Source organism: Dermochelys coriacea, chromosome 8 (genome assembly GCF_009764565.3).
Source record: "Dermochelys coriacea isolate rDerCor1 chromosome 8, rDerCor1.pri.v4, whole genome shotgun sequence".
NCBI lineage: Eukaryota > Metazoa > Chordata > Testudines > Dermochelyidae > Dermochelys > Dermochelys coriacea.
In genome coordinates, this window is record NC_050075.1 from 49899133 (window position 1) to 49921703 (window position 22571).

The 22571-nt window shown below is 48.3% G+C and overlaps 1 protein-coding gene across 2 annotated transcripts in view; it reads right to left on the reverse strand.

Annotated features, from left to right (window-relative positions):
• TNR (tenascin R) overlaps positions 1 to 22571 on the reverse strand; it is a 268795-nt gene that overhangs the window by 18518 nt on the left and 227706 nt on the right. For both annotated transcript variants that reach the window (XM_038412865.2, XM_043520549.1), the window contains 9 exons: positions 20833 to 21018; positions 11199 to 11288; positions 9713 to 9976; positions 8275 to 8541; positions 7150 to 7269; positions 5351 to 5494; positions 3601 to 3720; positions 1819 to 1962; positions 1022 to 1152 (listed from right to left, as the gene is read on the reverse strand). In XM_038412865.2, the coding sequence (XP_038268793.1) occupies positions 1022 to 1152; positions 1819 to 1962; positions 3601 to 3720; positions 5351 to 5494; positions 7150 to 7269; positions 8275 to 8541; positions 9713 to 9976; positions 11199 to 11288; positions 20833 to 21018 (1466 nt within the window). The remainder of the gene's footprint in view (positions 1 to 1021; positions 1153 to 1818; positions 1963 to 3600; positions 3721 to 5350; positions 5495 to 7149; positions 7270 to 8274; positions 8542 to 9712; positions 9977 to 11198; positions 11289 to 20832; positions 21019 to 22571) is intronic.

The window sequence follows — 22571 nt, forward strand, 5'->3', positions numbered from 1 at the left end:
TAGAAGGCAACTGAGGTGCTTCATGGAAAAATGAGTAGTTCAAAAAGCCTCTTTAATCTCTAATCATTTAGCATGAAGTTCAGCCCTCTGCAGAGATCTATGTACCACTTACCCTACTGGGGCCGTGGTGGTAGGGTTAAGTGGTATACAGGTGATTTCCTGTTCCTCTGCAGAGGGGTGTATTTCACTCTTCCCTGTAGACTCGATAACCACAACCGATGGTCAGTTTACTGTACCTGCTAGGAGCTGAATTCAGGAAATCGTCTTTCCTTTGAAACAGGGCATCCCTGATGCCCAAAGCAACATAAAGAGTGGAGCTGGCCAGCTCTGTTAACCAATTCCTAGTCTGTGTTCTCCGTTGTTTTAATCTAGCTGGTGTTCAGCCAGATCATGCGGCTCTTATTGAATCTCTTACTGAAATGGAAACATCCTGCGTCCCTTGTGAACTAGTAATACTGTCAAAGAAAACTATTAGGCATGTTTGCAGTGGCCTATTTCTGATAAAGCAATGTTCATTGGCAGGTTTCTTCCACATAGTCAGATATTGACAAACTTATTAAATGATCAAACACACTGTGCTGTAGGGTGAATTAGTTGCCTGCATCTCTCTTTCTACTCTCCCTAAAGATAAGTGCCATATTAGCCTCCTTCCATTGCTCAGGTACCTTTCTCCAGGTTCCAAGGACTAATTTTCAGAGGATCTGAAATATTCTCCACTACTTCTTCCAAACATTCCAGGTGAATCTTGGCCATTTGGACCTGCAGATGTGGGCACTGATTTTTGTCTCCATCTCCTGGCTTATCCTGTGGATTGTGGCCTATCTAAGCATTGTCTAATAGTGTCTATGAGGAAACTTGTGTCTGTCATCCAGGTCAGCCTGAGCCTCAGATTTATGCAAAACCCTCAGAAACATTGTCCTTCCTCTGGTGACTTGGATTGCCTCATTTATTAGTCCCTCCCTCCTGCCCCCAATCTCTGATTCTTGTTTTAGTGCAATCCCCTTTATCAGTGAAAACTCACCTTCCGGCTTCCATCAGTTGATCTATAGGTCATGATGTAGTTCTCGATCTCTGCCATTGGAGGTTGCCATGAAAGTAGGGCGCTCCGGCGGGTGACCTCCGTGGCAGTCAAGTTAGTCGGGGGATCCAGAACTGCAAAGGTCAATAGGAACCCAGGGAATTGGGAGTCTGAAACACTAGCATTGCTATTACAGCTGATTGAAACAGCATGCTGGATCCATGAATCATGTTAACTGGTGTGCAGGCTGAACCACAGAAGTCTGGAATTTCTTACGATCCTGTGCTTAGCCCATCCTTCCCCTTGCTCTCCAGGCCAGTTTGCCCACCCCAGCTCGGAGCTCCACTTACAGGGCACTAGGAACCAGATAAATATTCTCCACATGGACTTTTGTCATGCAATTGCTCTGAACTGCATGAAGCACAATATCTGTCAAGTAGCTATTTAATAGTGAAACAGATTCCATTGTTCTCCTGGATACAGTCTTACAGCAATGGACAAGAAAAGGATCTGATAAGGGTCTCCTCTTGAAGCCATTGGGGAAATCTTATCTAGGGGGATCTGCAGAAAGGAACTGCTGGGTGTTTGAAAAGCATCTTTCTGAACCTGACATCTCACATGTATCAGTACAGTCTGGCTCTTACACCATGCCTATCATCATGGTATCTGGATGCCTTTGTGGTACCTGAGCACATAAAACAGACTGGTTAACAACTTATTTGCCTTCTGTTCCCCAGCTGGACAAAATAAAAGCCACTAAGGACGCTTAGTTGGAGAAGGAAAGAAGTTACCATACGTACGAGTCGTAAAGTTGGTGCTGATGGTGCTGCTTGTAAGAGGCCCATTGGTGGCATACATGGTGACCATGTAGCTGGTACTGGGCATCAGGTTGATCAGCTGGTACTCTTGGTTGGCCCCGTCCACTAGAGTGGTCTCCCCTGCAACTGAAATCAGATGGAGCTGGCTTGGACTGAATACGGGGCCCTTCTGTTGTTAAAATATGACTAGGAAAGAACCATTTGAAAAAAAAAAGCCTTTCATGGCAGGTTGCCTGGGCACAATAAGGTGGCATTTTATCATGTCATGTCACCAGCTGGTCTCCACTCTTTGGGTGAAAGATGTTCCTTCAGATCGCAGAAGAATGAGGATGGTCAATGCCCACACTCCTTACAAAAACCATGCCAACACCTGGCCCGTACATAGCACTTCCCATCCCAGGTTCTCCAAGCAACTTACAAAGAACACAAGAATTATGATTGCCATTTTACAGCTGGGGAAACAGGCTTAGAGAGGAAGGGTGAGTGAGTTGTGCAAGGTCACAAAGTAAATCACAGGATTAAAACCCAGCTTCTTCCCCAGTGGATCATGCTGCCTACTTTCTTGCTACTAACTTGTAAACTTCCTGCCCTGCAATCCGTGAGCAGAGCAATTTTGTTTGGTGTTAGAAGCAGGCTTGGGCAGGAGTGGGTTTAAAGCAACAGATGTAAGGAAATGTCAATTTCAGCCACCACACTGAAATCAACAAAAAAATATCCACCTTCAGTTGGTGGAAGTGCAGACCTCTTCCCCCACCTTGCACCTGCAGGAACTGGGTGGCACCAGCTTTGCGGCAGTGCAGGGTGCTCTGCAGGGCCAGCGAAACCCGATTTCCTGTCTGGGGATGGAGCCATTCAGCAGGGGGATGGCCTCCCCATGGCCAGCAGCTTGTCCTCCTCCTTGCTGTCTTGGCCAGGGTCTCTGCTGTGCCGGGCCATGATCACAGCCTCCCTGGCACCTTGCGCTCCAGTGTCTTGGACCCCTCAGCTGTGCAGGGAGCCCCCTGTAGCCCTGCTGTCAATTCTGGGAACCCTCTACAGCCCCCCTTTATTTCACTCAACTGTGAAAATAAAAATATTTTAAAATTGGGGGAAAAAATAATCAATATTGATCGTTGAAATTGTAATAAATAAATAAATTAAATTAAATAAAAATAGAATTCAGCCAGGCCTGTGCATAGGGGACTCTCTGTTTGCCCACTGGCTGCATCTTCTCCATTTTCCCCCTCTTCATACTGGGGCTAACTAGAGGGCCCCTCATGTTCATGTCTAGTTTTGGTGAGCTGGGCTAGCTGTGAGGGTGTCTGGAGCTCAGATTTCAGGGTCAGCCTTATCCTCAGAATGCTGGGGCTGGGAGCATCGCAGAGGGGGGATGGTCCCTGTTGATACAGTGTTGGGGCACCTCTCTCTGGGTTGGCAGGACACTCAGGCAGGAGTAGGCTGTGTAATGTGTGTGTGGAAAAATTCAAGCAGGAATAGATATCGGGTTGAAATCAGGACATGGCTGGCCCCTCTGCCATCCTGTCCCAGCTTTTCTGGTCTTTGCGTGGCTTTGCCAACCAACTCAGAGAGCAAAATCCACCTTCTAATTTCCCGTAATGATAAAATCCCTTTAAATCAGCTGTTTTTGGGGTAGATGGTCAGGTTAATTAATTAATTTCTGATGCAGCTAATAGCGTTTAGCTAGTGGAGCTAACTCCACGTGCAAATCTTGCTGCTTACAGGCTGGAGGCAAACCAGATCGGCTTCCAGGCTTCACAGACATACCCGTGTAGTGTGTTAGCACAATGACGTAGTTCTCGACTTCAGAAAGAGGTGGGTTCCACTGCAGCAGGGCTTCTGTTGGGGTGACATTGGTGGCAGTGAGACCCAGAGGGTGGTCCATGGCTGAGAAGGAACCAGAAATTCATCAGGTGAAGGGTGTGAAGAGGAACTGGGCTCTCGAGGGGGGGGGGGTGAATTCCAGATTAAATCCCAGGAAAACCTTCCTAACAGTAAGAACAGTAGGACAATGGAACAGACTGCCTTGGGAAATCATCAAAGCTCCTTCACTGGAGGTGTGCAAAAGAAGACTGGGTAGCCATCTGTCTGGGATGGTTTACCCAACAAATCCTGCATCTTGGCAGGGGTTAGACTAGATGACCCTCACAGCCCCTTCTAACCCTCTGGTTCTATGATTCTACCTCCACTGCATATGGGTTCAATAGCTTTTATTCTTGCTAGGCAGATATTTTTTAATCCGCAGGGGCTCCTGCTGCTGCTAACTCTGTGGGGTAGAAAACCCGTGGGAATAGGTGAAATTTCTGCAGTCGCTTCCTCCAGGTCAGGTCCTGTTTAAGGGTCCTAGACACAACTTGACCCTTCCTCTCTCCATGGTATAATAAAAGAGCTAATTTAGATTCAATTGAGAGTCTGTTACATGCTGCAGAGCTGAAATCACTAATACCTAGGTCTAAGTATTAGACCTACTTTGGGACAGTGAGACTGCCCAGTATGCACCAGTAGTGAGGCTCCCCCACTAACAGCTGAAATCACTGAGAGCTGTGTTAAGTAGGGGGAGCCCGGAAGACATCTTGGCAAGCGGCCAACCGGACAGCTGGTGGAGAAGTGTGGCCAGCAGGGCGGCTGGCGGAGAGGTGTGGCAAGCGGCCAGCAAAGAAGCTGGAAGAGAGGGCCAGAGCAGAGATGTGGCAATTGGCTGTTGGGGCGACGAGCGAGTGCCTGATCAGTGTAGCATGTAAGGTGCTTCCTTACCCCCCTCTGCCTTCCACAGAGGATGGGAGGTGAACTCTGCGGATGAACCTTTGAACTCTGGGGTTGCGCTGGCCAAGGACAGCAACTGTGAGTGGGGTACAGAGAAGGGACTGGCACGTTAAAGGGACTTTTGGGTTGCTAGATTTAAGACCCTGAGGGGAAAAGGACACTGCCCAATTTACCTGGGGGTGGGTTTTTTGCTCATGGTTTGGGTTTATGAACCCTAGTTACAGTGTTTTCCCAAATTAATGCTGAGTTAATTCCCTCCTTTTATTAAAAGTTTTTGCTACACTCAGACTCTGTGCTTGTGAGAGGGGAAGTATTGCCTCTCAGAGGCACCCACGGGGTGGTGTGTAATTGTCCCAGGTCACTGGGTGGGGGTTCGAGCCAGTTTTGTGTTGTATTATTGAAAAGGAACCCCTAGATACTGAACCTGGCCCTTGTTGCTGCTGGCTCCACCTGGCAGAAGGGTTACACATGCTATTTAGAGCATTGTGAAGTTATTTCAAAGTATGGAAATAGCGCTGGATTCCTTCACAGTGCCCCTTTCCCCAAATCAGTAATGTGCACCACAAGTCACCAGGAACAGAGACTGTAGTTTTGAGTCCAAAGCCCTTTTAAGCTATGGTCATCCCAACAATGAGGTCACCCTAAGAGTCAGCAGCAACCTTGCTCCCACTCCTCTTGCCTCTCCGCACATCACGCCCTGCCAGAGGGCATGCACCACACAACCCCCGATCTCTTCAATGGAAATCTCCCCCACCTGTATATACAGTGCTGGAGACCCGCTCACTCTCCTCCCGGCCCCGCACGCTGCTCAGGCTGATCTCGTACTTGGTCGCTGGCTGCAGACGACTGAGGGTGTATTCGGCAATGTCGTTGGCGACGGCCGTGCTGTCCACTCTTCCTGCAAAGCACGGCCAGAGCAAAGAGCTTCATGGTCACTCATCAGATCGTCCTGCTCTGAGCAGGAGCCTAAAGAACCTCAGGCTGCAGTGCAAGGAACAGAGACCTGGGCACAGTTCTAGGGTACAGGCAGGTTAGAGGGTATTGAAAGTACTTACTTGGAGGAGATGCATGGACAGTAATGTGAGTGGCCCTTTGCCACCTGCCTTGCAAGCCCCAGTGTAGAGCACATGCCAGGATAGTGGGGATATGCCCATTGTGCTGAACACTGGGTATTTGGGGCTGCTGTGGGTTGGAACTCTAACTTATGCCAGGGCTATTTCATCCCCTGGAGCAGCACTAGATCTGGAAGGCTCGCAGCCACCTTTCCCTTGGGCAGGCGCTCAGTGCCTTGCATCTCACAAGGTTCACCAGAGTGGATCTGGATCCCCAGTGGGGCCAAATTCACTCTTTGTTCTTGCTGGCTTTGGCACCAGCTGCTGGTGGCGGGGTACCTGCTGGCAGGGAGGATGTAGCAGTGCACAGTGATGGCACTGTTTCCTCCTTTGACTGTGGGCACTGCACCGCCCCCTAATCTGGGTATCTCCATCTCTGTCTTAGCTCCTAGCAAGACCCCAGAGTTGCTCTGGAGCCATTCTAGTAGGGCAAGATCCCTTAGGGTATGTCTGCACTGCAGCTGGGAGCATGCACAGATAGATGCCGCACTAGCTGTGCTCGGGTTAGCTTGCTCAACAGAGTACTCATCACGGAGGTCTGGGCGGACTTGTCCTTGGGAGGCCGGCCTGAGCCATCACCTGCACCACTGCGGCCATGCTGCTACATTTAGTGCACTAGCTCTGCCAGAGCTAGCACGCATCTGCATACCTGCGTCTGGAAATGTGCTTCTAGCAGCTGGGTAGACACACCCTTGGAGAAAGACTCAGGCCCTGTGCCTGAGAGGTGCTGGACCCCCACCCCTTCCATGGGACCTGTTCCCAGAAGGTGTGGAAGTTAGAGTTCTGTGTGTATTACCAGCCACATCATGGTGCGTCCCAGGGGGCTTTAACTTATTATGTCAAGGCTGAACCGACCCACATCAGCTGGACAGGGAATTTGGTGACTGTGGAGGTGGCCGGTGCCCGCTCAGCCAGCCAGAACAGAGACCTGGACCCTGAACTTTCAGATCAGTGGATGGGAAATATCTGGTCCAATAAATGGACCCTCTGCTCCTGGAGTGGGAGCATTGGTTTGAGAGCTTTCACTGTAAGAGACTTGTTCCCATTCATCCTCTCTCCTGGGGGGGAGGCAGACAGCGCCAGGGCTGTCCTTAGGTGAACTGGTTCCACAGGACCCCGCCCCACCCCTCCACTTCACCCCCAGCTCTTTCCCTCTTGGTTTCCTATGTCACCCCTCCATCTGCCTTCCCCATAGCCTCTCCACTTCTTTCCCCTCTCCACTTCTTTCTTTCTGGCTTTATAGGGTTGGGAGCTACTCAGCGGGTGCCTGCCCCCTCTCCCATTCCTACCATGCACTCTGCAGTGCTGGCTTCTCCCTGCTGCATACCTCCACCTGTAGTCATGGCCTATGAGGTGGCTGGCTGTTATGCAATGCCAGAAGCGATCTAGGAAAGCCCACAGCCCACTTCGGGATAGCCTTTAGAGCTGGCAGCTGGGTTACCTTGTGCAGATCGGTAGGACACTCTGTAGTGGTCAAAAGCTGCGATAGGAGGGGCCCAGAAGATCATCACTGAGTCCTTGGTTATGTTGCCCACAGTAAGGTTCTTCGGGGGGTCGATCCCTAGAGGAGACAGGCAGAGGCGAGATAAAGCCTGCGAAGCAGTCACGGAACACTAATCGCTGGCTGAACCAGTGGTTGATCCAGTTGAACATTTCTGCACAGAGAATTTCAAAGCGCAGTCACCCCAGCTGTCAGAAAGGGGGACTGCATCTATCGGACTTCTCACCTGTAAAAAAAGCCAGGTTATGAGGACAGTATGGGTGTATGCAAAGGAGTGACAGCAAGACAACCCACTGGGGAAGCTATTTAAGTAGCCAAACTCAACAAGGAATGCTGTTCTACAATAGAATGCTATTCTAGGGTTCAAAAGCCTCCAAGGCTCTGAACTTGAGCTGGGGAAACAAGAGGCCTGATGCAAAGCTCAGGGAAAGAGTCCCACAGACTGACTGACTCCAAAGGAAGGTCTGAATGCTCAGCCCCTCTCTGGAGCTCTGCCGTATGTCTGGAAATGGGTTAGCTCCCACACCCCACAACTCCCATCTCCTTAGGCCCATTGTGCATTTGTTTGTGGCTGCTTTATCCTAAACTGGAAGGATGGGGTTGGCTATAAAGTGATTTCAGACCACAAGCTAAACACACACATTTTTTTGGCCATGGTGGAGATTCCAGGATTAAGGGAGGCTAAATGTTTAATCCCCTTATATTGTTTTGGGTTCTGTTTCCACGGCAAGGACAACAACAATATGAAACTGGGTATGTAGCGTGCTGCAGTGGGAGCCCAAGGCAGAGTATCTGGTTCTGGAGCATGCAGAACAGGAGGTCTGAGACAAACAGTCTAGCTGTGGGGCATGTGGAACTGGAGCCTGAGATGAATAATCCCTTTAAAATAATGAGCCGTAGGGGCAGCAACTTTCTTTTGTAAAGGTAAATTATTCTTTTAGTTCCAACTCTGGAGGATGGTTTCGAGCCAGGACCTCCGTTACCTCCCGTGTGTATCTTGGATCTCTTCTGCAGCTGGAGATTAGGCATGAGCATTATATCCCATCAAACAGCTGCTGACTTTACCTGTTGTGATGGAGCCCACTATGGGCTCGGAGCTGACCAAACCATGCACAGCCACCAGTGACACGATGTACTCCGTAGATGGTTGCAAGCCAGACAAGGTGGCGTGTCTCTTGGTGGCATCTAGCATGACCTGCTTGGTCTCCTCCTTATCTCTGGGATTGTAGTTCAAGATAAACCTGTCTGCTGGAGGGGAGGGGTCACTCCAGGTGATGTTCAGGCTGGAGGAAGTCACATGAGAAAAATGCAGCTGTGTGATTGGTCGGAACCCTGGAAACCAAAGAGAGGTGTTGCAGATCTGTCCCGGAATGGTTACACACCAAGGCAGGAGCGTTGCATGTGACAAGACATCCATCATACAGAATTAATCAGATAAAAGTCTCATTCAAGAAGTGTCCCAGGCAGAAGTATGGCTACATACTGAACCACTTCTCGCTGGGTTATGTCACTATGTGGCATGACGCTACTGTAAAATACGAGGATTCACTGCCCAGCAGTGTCAGATGGAGAGAGGCCAGCTCTGGTCTCTCCATTAACTTGAACCAGAGTTGAGAACAAGAGGAAAACTGAGGAAAAAAGGGTGCTCGACCCACAAAATAAGCTCCACTCAGAGATGACTGGTACCTGCTGGGTTGGGCACAATTTAAAGGTTCACCCCCCCAACAGCTTGAGTCATGCACCCCCTAAGCATGCAACCCCCCCTTACCCTCAGTGGCCCCTCCCTGCAGCTCCCAGCTGTTTGCTGCTGCCTCTCCCCACAGCTGCAGCTTGAGGCTCACCAGCTCCAGGAGCTGCTGCACAGGGAGGGGGCCTAGCCAGCAAGCTGTGGCAGAAATCTGGGGTAGGGGGACACATGACCGTGCGTACCGCCCCCCCCCATGCATTGCCTCTGGCTCTACCTACAATAGTCGCCAGGCACTCTCATTGGATTTGGCAAATATTCAAAATCTGATCGTATGTTCTGTCTTGGTTCCTTGAGCATGGGCTCTGCAAGCTCCTAGGGGCTGGCCCCATTGACTGAGTCAAAAATGGAAGTGGTGGTATCTCAGCAAGGCCACCCCCCATCGCACCATGCTGTTAGAATGAGACATCCCTCTCAGTAGATTGTGTGAATCTGTGATCCCCTGCCCTTTCTTACAGGCTTTCCCGAGCAATGACACAGTGAACGATGCTGCTATTTCAGTGATCATCACCGGGTATCTGAGTTCACCACACTGAAATGTATCGGCAGTTTACACCTTTTGGATGAGCTGTTCCAGACTCGGGCAGACATCTCTGCATCAGTTATGCTCAGCTCACATTTGCAGCCATAATGGCTAGAGACTTTTTTTTTTTCAAACAAAATGTTGAGATTCGGGAGCATAAGAAGTCAGGTCAGGAGATGTGCCAGCAAGTTGCACCAATCTGAGCCCTGGCAGAGTTTGCCCTGGCCCTTCCCTACCTGTGAATGCATCCACTGTGGACTCCAGGCTCTGCTGACGGCCTCTCTCGGCAATGACTGAGATGGTATATTCTGTACCGGGATCCAGGTCTGAGAGTGTTAGCTCAGACTTGTCCTTGGGTGCAGTCACCTCGGAGGCCATCCCAGAAGCTGGAGTGAAGGTGATGCGGTAATGGTCGATGGGGCCCTTTGCCTGGGTCCAGGCCAGGGAGATAGATGTTTCCGTGGAGGCTGTCACCACGAGGTTCCGAGGGCTGTCAAGCTCTGTGGGAGGAGACGATTATGAGGTAAATCAGTGGCTCTCAACCTTTCCAGATGACTGTACCCCTTTCAGGAGTCTGATTTGTCTCTCATACCCCCAGTGTCACCCCACTTAAAAACGACTTGCTGACAAAATCAGACATGAAAATACAAAAGTGTCACAGCACCCTATTACTGAAAAATTGCTGACTTTCTCATTTTTACCATGTCATTTTAAAATAAACCTATTGGAATATAAATATTGTACTTACATTTCAGTGTATAGTATGTCGAGCAGTATAAACATCTCATTGTCTGTATGACATTTTAGTTTGTACTGACTTCGCTGTGGCTTTTTATGTAACTTTTTGTAAAACTAGACAAATATTTAGATGAGTTGATGTATGCCCGGGAATACCTTTGAGTACCCCCGCAGGGGGTATGTGTACCCCTGGTTGAGAACCACTGAGGTACATTATAATGCAAACCACAACTGCGAAGCTGCCAGCTCTCTAATGTAGCCACTCTAAGCCGACAGGAGAGAGCTCTCCCATCAGCTTAACTACTCCAGCCCCTGTGAGTGGCAGTAGCTGTGTTGGCAGGAGAAGTGTAGGCGCGGGAACTAGGGGTATGGGGGGTGCTGCAGCACCCCCAGGTTTTATGTGGGATCCCAGCCCCACCCCTGAGGATGTGCTCCTGGCCCTGCATGTGGGGTCCTGGCTGCCACCCTATGCCCAGGGCTCCGCTCCTGGCCCCAAATGCAGGGTCCCGGCTGCTGGGCCTGAGCCCTCTCCCAGCCTCGGCCCTCTTACCCCTGTCCGGGTCCCCTTCTCCCATAGCCTTGCTCCTGGTCTCAGCTCAGGGGTGGGGGTGGGGTCGTCGACAGGGGTAAAGGGGCTGGCTTTCGGCACCCCTGCTACTAAAAGTGTTCCAGCACCACTGAGGAGAAGCCCTCCCACTGACATAGCATAGTCTACATTGGCACCTACGTCGCTCAGGGGGGCTGGTTTATTCACACCCTTGAGAGACATAAGTTATGGCGACATAAGCTGTAGTGTAGACACAGCCTGTGGCAGGATCCTATAGCAGAGGCTGCACTGGCTCTCCCTGGCTCTGCACAGGCTAAGGCTGGGCGTGGTTTAAAGGAAGCAGTGCTGTGCTTTAAGAATGATGCCAGTGAGTAACATGCTGTGTGTTTTATTTTGCCTGTTTATAGGTCTGTGATCTGATAGCACATGGAACTCACCAGTCCTCGCGTTCATGGTGGCTGGGACGCTCTGCTTGCTGTCCATGACGGCCGATATCCCAATTCCATATTCGGTTCCTGGCACCAGATCTGCCAGTAGATACAAAGAAAGACAGGTTATGCTTCTGTGTGTGTGCATGAGTGTGTGTGTATTACCAACCACAAGATTGTATTTCCTTTGCTTTGCCTCACCCCTTGACATTCTCTCTTCACTATCAACCTTGTCACAGCAACTCCACGTTCTCCTGTTGGTGTCTAAGTGCTTATAAAGGGCACAGTATTTATGGTATCTAGGAGCTAATGTTGCTGCTTAAAATTTTCCAATAAAACTATTTGTAGTGCTGAATTATTTTCTGGGGTATCAGGTGCCTCCTTCCGAGATGTCTCTAAAGTGAAGCAACTTAGGGAAATCTTAGGAGAAATTGAACAGGACCTCAGAAAACAGCTTCCTATTGTGAGAGTTCATGTGCACAGGTGTCCGAGGAAGCCATTGACTGTGCATAACTATTTCTGATGGCCTTTCAAAGGCCAGGAAGTGGAATCATGCTATGTATTCTTGATCACCATCTACTGGTGCCTTATCTATTAGCTATTTATATATGTACCTATAGAGATCACTCCTGTAGCACCTATCACCACAAAATTTTATTTTGCTTTGCTACTGTTAGAGATGTCCCAATTTCTCCAAGACTGCTCGGTTGCCCTATGACAAGGATATGCCTCTAGCTTAGAACATAGCATGCTGTTCAGTGCAAAATCTGGAGTTGTGTCTATCTGTAATATTGGGGGAGTAACACTTTTATACCTTACAAGAGTGTTGTCAGCATGATTTTAGGGCTTGCAGCTAGCTGGGATGTAAATCTACCCAGCCCTAGCCTGTCACGCACTAAGGGTCTGATGCACTCATTCTAATCTACTCCTTTTTCAAAACGGGGTACATCAAAACATGCTAAGGTACTGTTAGTGCGTGGCAGCAGGGTCCACATGACCAGTGAGTACAGGGTAGATTCATGCCCCAGCTTGCCATGAACTAAATGTTTGTGTAGACTAGCACTGAGTTAATATTTTAGACCCTGCTTTGAAAATGGAGAGCACTACAGAAGCGCTAAGTAATATTCTTAGAGGTCAATAAATGCCCATGTAAATTGTATCTTGTTTTGAGCTGAAGTGGTTGGCTCTTTTGGGAGCACTGCATACATTGTTGGCTGGGGAAATTGGATTATTCTAACAAAGACAAGGCAATGTTTTAAAAGTAACTATTGAGACCTGCTGTAGTTGCCTGTAAAAAGACAGAAATTCAGAGCGAGAGACTCAGCCAGAGAGAGATGGAAATGATAAGCTAGCTTTATTTGTTACCAAAATTATTTGACATCTAACATTGTCAACTGTGTTTTTCTTATTTTTGAGGTGTAGATGAAATGGTCGATAATTAATGAAGGAACAGTCTTTTGCTCTGAGAGCTGAAACAAACAGGTCCTAGACTGTGGTCAGCACAACCTGTGATTTCTGACTCAGGAGATGGAAATCTAGCTAATTTCCTGGGCACCAATTGCAGATCACTGTTTTATCTAGTTGGAATATCTCATGGGTTTGTCTGTCACTTCCTTTTGGTTTCTGTTGGGTTTATTTCTCTGCTGCCTGGCCATTATTGATCTTTCCCATCAAGTTAGATAAAAGCTGTAAAAAAACAGCAGCCAAGCAAAACTCATTTCCACAGAAGCAGCATTGCCAAAATGTGACCCAGCAGCGTGTGGGAGCCCCTAGGGGACAATCTCTGACCCCTCCCTGTCCTTCTGTGGACTAAGAGGCAGGGAACATAGGTTGTATTCTCTGCCACTGAACTGCTAGGTGGCCTTCAAGTCAAATCATCTCTTTGGGACTCTGTTTTCCCTGCCACCCTTTACCTGTCTTGTCTAGTTAGGTTGTACGCTCTGTCTCTCTCACGACGCATTTGTGCAGCACCGAACACAGTGGAGCCCTGATCTCAGCTGGGGATTGTAAATGCTACTCTAATCCAAGTAATAACGATAATTTAGGCATCAAAGTAAGAGTCATAATTGGGGCTGATAGGTGCTGAGCCCTGTTGAAAATCTGGCCCCAATTGTGGGTGCTGAGCACTTGGAAATACATCTCAAAGCTGCTTGGAAAATTTGGCCCGTAGTGCTTGCAGGGATCTGTTCCATTGCTACGTCTCCATGTGGTCCCACCTTGATCAAGAAAGAGAGCATGGTCCGGTCACCATTAAGGCCTAGGGCAGCAGGGAGGTCAGGGCAGGTGGTGTGGCCTTCTCTCAGGCTCTCAGTAAGTACTCAGAGTCCTCATGGTAACACATGTAATTGGATTACAAAGTACTTAATTCTTTTCTCTGGCCAGTGGCACAAGGACAGTGAAGCTGAGTTGCTAATCCTTCACCAGCTCCAATTAGGCACTGCGTAATTAGTGAGGGGTGAACAGGGCATGTGGCCACTCCAGAGATCCCATTCTGTGCACATTCCCTCTCGGCAAAATTATACACAGGAGAACCCAACCCTTACCTACCCTTTTAACAGCTGCCAAAACGTTCCTTCACTCCCCACCCCAATCCCACATCCCCCACATTGATTAGAGCACCAATTCCTGTGTGAGCTATACATAATGGCAGTCTCCTGATTTTCCACCCAGCCTTTGGAGTGCTGAGCCCATGACTCCTACCCACCCTCTTTGCCCCTATCTGTGTGTACAGAAAAAGGAGACACCCCCCCCCAGGGCTATGTAAATGCCAGGGCCAGTGCTGCAAAAGGATCAGAGGTTTGGATAAGTAACACGCCTGAATTCAGATACTGCCCGCACCATACTCTCCAAACCACTTGGGTCTGCAAAACTGGCCTGGCAATCTGTCCATCTTGTGAGATTTCCAGTACTTCCTGCTACTTCATCCTGGAAATACTAGGAGATGGCCTTTTCCTGTCCAGGTATGATCCAGGAAGTGCGGATGCACATGAAAGATTTTTTTAAAAAAGTGAAATAATAAACGGAAACTTCTGCCACTCCCAGGGTTCTGAATTTCAAGGGTTGCTATGAGTTCTGAAGAGGCATCGGAGAGCCAGCACCCCATAAACCATGCTGAAACTTTAAGGTTGCAGGGTCCCCACTACCAGGCTATATCTGTGCAAGAAGACAAGCAGTGGAGGCAGCCAGTTTCATTCTAAGAGAGACAGACAAAACAAACACTAAAAATATATCCCCCATTAGGGCTGAACGTCCTCGCCAATGGAATTAAAGGAAACACATTTCACTCTTCTGTGTAGCACAGAGATGCAGCACAGACCAGCTACTGAATCTGTGCAGCACCTGAGTGCTGCTTTCCCAAACAGAGATGAGTAATATCTTCTCACCCGGCTCCTTCCTTTTGTATTCAGGATACGGAATCCTCCAAGGCCCGTTTGTCATTGTGTACGAGAATGGGTTATGGACAGCAGTTCCACACCAATCTCCTCACTAGAGCTGGCCAAAAGACAGGGAGGAAGTTGGCCAAATATTAAGAATAACCGTCAAGGTTATTTTTGTTTTGCCAGTTTTCAAAAGAAACTGTGTTTTCAGTTACTGGACTTTTTTTGCAAAATGTTCAGGTTTGAAATTTTTCATTTGCTCTTCCACCTCCCCGTTTCCATTTTTTGCCACTGCAAAGGGGAAGGAAAAGAGACTGAGGCAAGGAAGGGAGAGGCTAAAGGATCAGCGGAGAAGGACCAAATAAAAAAAGACAATGGGTATTTTTCGATTTCATGGGGGAAAAGACCCTGGAAAATTAAAATTAAAAAATTCTCCACAACAACTTCTGATTTTGAAAAAAGACTAGTGTCTCACTAAAATGTTTAATTCCAGTACCTACTCTGCTCATTTGCCAGGGTCACAAAAGTGGTCTTCAGTCCTTTCTACTCCACAGTTCTGTCTGGGCCAGATCTTTGGCTGATGTAAAGAGAGTCCAATGGAGTTACACCAGTTTACACCAGCTGAGGATCTTTCCCAAAGCATCTATTAATTTTCATTGCTGCCAGCACTGGCAGCTAATAAAGCTATAGGAGAGGGAGCCGGAGTATGTTCTGAATCATTTATCATCAACAGAATGGTTAACTTAAGTTCCATTTGCAGAACCTCGATTACTATGAGGTAGTGCTAGAAAGGAAGGACACAGCTTGACTTTCAGATCCCAGGCTTGGGTACAGGGATAGCACCTAAGAAGCCCTACTTTCACCTTCAAATGGAGCAAAGCTGGCAGGCACCCTCATGAGACAATTACATGGGGCCCATTGTGGGAAAGACCTGGTTTTCCGCGGGTGTTATAGAAGATGGGCATGAGCTAGTTCACTAAACCGGCCACTTGGTGGCAATGCTATTCCACACACCAGGCTCTCCCCTAGCCCAAGAAAAGCAGCTGGACTGTGAAATCATTGGGCACCTTGGCACATATGGCACTCGTATATCAGTATCCAGATGTGGGGATGGGCAGTAGCTAAGACTTAGGTCAAAAGCAAAGGTCATTAGATTAGGAGATATCCTGGGTCATTGGGCTGGCTTTAAGTGTGGGCTGACCCAGAGGCTGCATTTCAGGGGGCACCATGATGCTGGCTGGAATTCAGCTGCAGGAAGAAGCCATCTGGCCAGAAGACCCCATGTGCTGTGATCCCCTCTCAAAATCATGTGCTGCAAGAAGAGGCCAAATGGCCAGCAGACAGGTCCCGTACTCTACCCAGGGGGAAGGAAATGGAAACCAACAGGCTGCAGGAAAAGAGAGACAGGAGGGGAACTTGGGAAGGGAAAGAGATGGAGGGTTAGGGGGAGAGCCTGAAATATTCTTTAGCCAGGTGTCAGGCCATCTAGGGCTGATTGCATTGGGGAATTTGGTTCCCTTTGTGTGAATATACCATTCTTTATTCACTGCAGCATCCAGCAATGTACTGGATAAACTCAAACACAGCTCTTTCCAGAGAGTAATGAAGATAACTCTGTTTTCCAGGTAACCAGTGGAAACATTACAGCCCCATCCAAATAGCTGCATCATGGCTGCTCCTCCAGAGGCCATCCTACTGCCCTCTGCTCATGGTGTGCTGAATCCTGGCTAGATCTGCAGCTGTAGTGGGTGTTGGTATCCCAGGGGCTGGGCAGGGTGATGGGGTAGCTGAAGGCAAATGTTGTTACTAGCAGTTCAAAACCTGATCCAGTTCTCTCCCTCTGCATCCCCCACAAAACAAGGAAGAGTTGCACATTGACAGGGCCAGCAGCATGGTTCTCTCCTGCTCCGTCTGAGTGCCTGGAGGCATGAATGCAAGGCCACCTACACAGAGCTCTTTGCTGCAGCAGAACTTCTTCCCTTCACGCTCTCCGCCATCTGCTCCTCTCTGACTCAATCCCTCGGGGGGGGGGGGTGAGAGAAGCAGGGTTAGCCTTGGCCGTTATTTGGCTGGGAGCTCTCTAGGGTAACCTGTGATGCTGAGGAAGTGGGGTTAGATATTCAGCAGAAGCCACATATCCCCTGGAGTCAGCAGGGGTGCAGTGCTCAGTCATGGTGTTAAGAGTCCTGTGCTGGTGCATGTGCTACCATTTGGGTGGTGTGTGACCCCCATGGCCTACCCAGCTGTGATCATTACAGATGTTACGGCGCTCATTGCAAAAGTAGGGACATTAGTTCGGGAGACCTGCTCAGCTTACAGTTTGGCTAATAAACTATGAGGTCAGCAGAAGGTAAAGTGGATACTGCTAGGTTTCAGAGTAGCAGCCATGTTAGTCTGTATTCGCAAAAAGAAAAGGAGTACTTGTGGCACCTTAGAGACTAACAAATTTATTAGAGCATAAGCTTTCGTGAGCTGTAGCTCACGAAAGCTTATGCTCTAATAAATTTGTTAGTCTCTAAGGTGCCACAAGTACTCCTTTTCTTTTTGTAGATACTGCTAGTCATCTTCCCTTCCTTTCCTTCCCCCAGCGGGGGGGAGGGGGAGAGGGGCAGTGTGGCTGTGCTGTTAAAGAGCTGCCAGACTTCAGTGATTGGCAAAGTGATTCCTCTCTGTCAACTGAAGTGATTTCTGTTATAACAGAGCAGTGTTTTACTGTGCTATAATTACACTGTATTTGTTTTCCTTATACGGTACCCTGGGGCTTTTCATGAGAGTTGGAATATGATGATGATGGAAGAAAGACTTTATATAAAAATGAGTCACTTACAGCGAGTCAGCTTCCAACTCTCTGGAGTTGAGACATGTAAAGGAAGAGTAACTAAAGAGCAAGGGGAAAGAATCATTACAGAAAGTGCTAAAGGACAGTGCTCCCTAGGGACACAAGGTGGGTGGGATAATATCTTTGATTGGACCAGCTGCTATTGGTGAGAGAGACAAGCTTCCGAGCTTGCACAGAGCTCTGTTTCCCAGACCCAAAGAAACACTCTGTGTAAGCTCGGAGGCTTGTCTCTTTCAACAATAGAAGTTGGTCCAATCAAAGACATAACCTTACCCTCCTTCTCTCTTGACTATCCTGGGACTGACATAGCTACAATACTGGAGCTATCTAGGAACACATTCTTAACATGATCCAGAGTGAAATCTCTTAACACTGTATAGGAGGTTGGTAATGGTATAGATACCGTAGCAATATGATGTTAATTCTGGCCTCTGCAATGTGTAAAGAAGATCATCAGTATGGGGGACATGCTAACCAGGGCCTTTCAAAGATCTGGATGTCTTCTTTGGAGAGGCAAGAGACCTGACCCAAGACCCCAGATCTGAACCCCTTTGGGTTTGAAGGGAGATTTGAATACAGATCCAGTTGTTTCAGCTCTGGGCCATCTCAACTAGAGACACTAGGTCGGGATTCATGGGAAAGAGTGGATTAACAGGTGACCTTGTGGAAGGAAACACGTTTCTGAGGGGAACAGAAAGACCAGTTGTTATGAAACTTCCGGTGCTGATATTAATGGCAAGAACAAAGGGTGCCAGCTAAACCTGGGGAAATGTCATACCCTGCAGAATTCCAGATGGAATTTCTTTACATGGAGAAACTAAAGGGAGACTCTAAGGTACTCAGACCCTTTACTCTCTATATAACCCTTTCAGTTGACTCTATCGGTCACCAACATTGTCCTCAGTATGGCTCTGATCCAAACCCCAGAAAGGCTCCCAATGATTCCAATGGGCTATGAATCAGGCCCCAACTCCATGTAGAATTTGGGGCCTAAATGACTTTGATAGCATCCCTTTAGTATAAGGAGTAGACTCACCATGGCAACAACACGGAAAGCACTTGTAAAGAATTTACAAAGGAATCAGACAAATGAAATAGCCCTAGGGTGAGATCCTGGTTCCACCCAAGTCAATGGGAGTTTTGCAATCTCTTCAGCTGCTGAGGTAATGGACTTTTTGTGCTTGCCTCTCTTCACTGTCCATAATTCCTGTCTCGAAATCACAGACAGAAAATAGATTCTTCATCCAGACTCATCCTCTAGTGTCAGCTTGTGTCTCATGATTTTTACCATTATAAATATTTGCATTGTGGGAACACCTAGGTGCTCCAGCTGAGATCAGAGGCTCATTATGCTAGGTGCTGCACAGACACATTGACAAGCCATTTCCTGCCTCAAAGCGCTAGCAATCCAAACCAACAAGACAGACTGAAGGGTGTGGGGAGGAAGTGTTGTTATTCCCTACAATAGACTGAGCTAAGATTTTTGTCTAGTCTAGTTTTCAGTTTCTGGGGCTCTCCGGAGAGAACATTTGACACCACCAGCCTGTTCTCTTTAAGCCTGTCACAGTTCTTCAGCATGTCTCATCTCCACAAATGCATGCCCAGGAAACCCCTTTATTGTGTTTGCTTTAGTTGGCTTTACTTGGCAACTGCTGTCAGTGAACTATTTCAGTAACAGATTCTGCTCTAAATTACATAAAGGTAAATCCAGAGTGACTCCATGGGGTGGATGATATTCATGTCAAGGAAGTAACATCAGATTTACACCAATGTAATTGACAACAGAATTTGGCCCATTTGCAGTACTTACCTTTCACTGCTGGTCTTCAAAAGTAGTAAAGTCTCTGAGGAAAGCTGGCAGGTAAGTTAAGCCAGACCCTGGTTTCATGAGTCTGTGATGTCTCCCTCTAATCAAATTCTGCTTCTCAAGGCAGTTCCCCTCATGAAATGCAGCAAAAATGACATCTAATATTGTAGTTTTCACACACTCCATTGTCACACTCACTGTTCTAATTGCTTTCTGGCCCTGCAGTCTTTTTTGTGATTAATTCTGCTGGGTTTGCAACTTTCCAACCGAGCAGAGTATGACCTGGGCTTTCCCAAAAAATCACTCGGTTTGCCAGAACCAGATGCCACAGACACATGGGGGTTCCAGCTAGACAAGTGCCAGACAACTGGGGTATTTGCTAGATCACGGGTGGGCAAACTACAGTGCATGGTCTCGATCCGGCCCCTCAGGGCTTTGGATCTGGCCCATGGGATTGCCACCCTCATGGTGCCGCGGGCCCTGCGCCGCTCCCAGAAGCGGCCGGCGCCATGTCCCTGCAGCCCCTGGGGGGACAGAGGGCTCCGTGTGCTGTTCTTGCCTGTGGGTACCTCCCCCGAAGCTCCCGTTGGCCACAGTTCCCCGTTCCCGGCCAATGGGAGCTTCGGGGGAGGTACCCACGGGCAAGGGCAATGCACAGAGCCCTCTGCCCCTCTCCCTCAGGGCCTCAGGGATGTGGTGCTGGCCACTTCTGGGAGCAGCAGGGGGCCGGGGCCAGGGCAGGCAAGTAGGGAGCCTGCCCTGGCCCCGGTGCACGCTGCTGTCACCACGGAACTGGTAAGTGGCGCCACGCCAGAGCCCAAACTCCTCCTGCAAACTGCACCTCAAATACCTGCCCTGAGCCCCCTGCCTGCACCCCAACCCCCTGCTGCACTCCACACCCCTCCTGCACCCAAGCCCCCTGCTGCACCCCGTATCTCTCCTGCACCCTAACCCCCTGCCCTGAGCCCCCTGCTGCACCATGCATCCTTCCCTGTACCCCAGCCCCCTTTTCTGAGCCCCCTCATGCACCCTACACTCCTCCTCTGCCCCAACCCCTTGCCCTGAGCCCCTTCCTGCACACCGCACCCCCTTCCATACCCCGTACTCCCTCCCGCACCCCAACTCCCTGCCCCAGCCCTACATTCATGGCCCTGCATGCAATTTCCTCGCCCAGATGTGGCCCTTGGGCCAAAAAGTTTGCCCACTCCTGCGCTAGATAGATGTCAGAGATGCAGGAGGGTACCACGGATAGTGCATGGTTTTGTGTGCAGAGCAAGCCTTGGCAGAGGTTTGGCTTCACTGCTATTTTTAGCCACGCTTGCTAGATCAAAGCTAGTTCGGGTATGTCTACAGGTGCTGTAACACACTTCCTGACTGCTGTGTAGATATACCCTAAGTCTCACCAGTGTCAGTCAGGAAACTCCACTGAAGTCAGTGATGGGCGAATCAGGCCCAAGTTGTCCCAAGAGGATCTCAGTACATAGGGAGTGGGATGGAAGAGGCTGTATGTTGCATGGGCTTGGTCTCCCTCCCTGGTCTCCTGAATGGGGCCCAGTGTATGGAGAAGAAGAGGCTGCCCAACATCCACGTAGATCCTGGCATGTCCACAGAGGGATTTACCTGTGAGAGTGGCCCGGGTTGTCAGGCCAGCGTTCCGCGGCACCAGCACCTCGTGGTACTGCTCGCCTGCTAGTGTGCTGTACACCACCCTATAGTTCTGCACCTCCGCCTCACTGTTGTCCCACTCCAGTGCCAGGCTGGCCAACGTTCGCAAGCCCACCCGGAGGTTCTTGGGTGCATCGATCTCTATACAAGATAAGAAAACAAATGCAGTTTAATCTACCAGAATTGCCCTTATCTGCAGTTGAGGAAATGCTTTCATGTGTTGGCAAGGAATCCAAGCTGTGTTATTGTGAGACCATGGTATTCTACCACCCCAGACACTAACCACGATCTAACCTGCATGGAGTTGCACTTGCTGTGCTGTCTGTGGTAGCTCAGCCCCTTACATTAATTAATAGATTTTAAGGTCAGAAGGCTCTATTGTGATCATCTAGTCTGGCCTCCTGCATAGCACAGGCCAGTGAATGGAGATGGACAGTAGAGCATCTCTTTTGTAAAAAGACGCCCAATTTTGATTGAAAGATTTCAGGTGATGGCGAATGCACCAAGTCTCTTAATAAATTGTTCCAATGATGAATTACCCTTGCTGGTTTTTTTTTAAAAAAAAAAAGCATGTTGAAATTGAATCCACCCAATACCTCAATGGAGATAAGGAATTATTATTATTATTCCCATTTTACAGATGGGAAAACCGAGGCACAGTAAGACCAGAAGTCTATGGCAGAGCCAAGATTTGAATCCAGGACTTCTCCTGAGTGCTTTAGCCGCAAGATCTCATGCCTTATCACAGACTCGTATGCAGTAAATCCCGTCTTGATAGCATGCCTTGTTTTTTAGCACTGCTACATATTACTGTACATATTGTACCAAATTCTGCCCTTATTTACACTCATGCAACCCTACTCTGATCAACAGGATTACACAGGTATAGCTGAGGGCAGGATTTGGCCATTTTATATCCGGAGTATAACTCCTTTTTGGTTCACAGATAAAATTATACTCAGTAGATCCCATCTAACTATATATTTTTCTTCATTTGTTTTTGGAGGGATTTTTTGATCATAACAACTCATAGAGATAATACAAGGAAAGCCAAATTCAGCAAATTGATAGCACTGTATATCTCATTCTAAATATATACAGTAGAGACACTGCAGTTACTGTTATAGAAGCACTGGCGTCCACTGATAATATATATGACAGGTAATTTATAAACCATAAAATAGCACTGAAATATGCTCTCTAGCTTCTCCTTTATGGCACGGTAAATTAAACCTGTTAGCCATCCACAGGCTTAGCATTAATTAAAGTTTTACTGACTGGTTAGAGTATTCATATAAAGTATCAAAATAAGATAACCACATTTTTAACTGTGTCACTTACAGTTGCTTGATGGCAGATTGTCTCAGGTGGCACCCCCCATCTCCTCTCTCTCAATTTGAATAACCATAGATGGGGCAATTTTTTTCAAAAAATGGGTACCTAAAGTTAGGCTCCTAACTCCTTCTTTAGGCATCCAAAGAAGTGTCCTGATTTTCTAAAGTACTGAGCTTCTAGTAGCTTAGTGCTTTTGAAAAATCAGGCAACTTATTTAGGTTCTTAAATATGGATTTAGGAGTCTAATTTCCATTTTTGCAAATCTTGGTTATGGGCTCAGACTAATCTGAAGATCTGAATGTTCTTTGAACTTCCGGGGCTGGCTACTATCGCTATAATAATTGAAACCCATGCCTTTG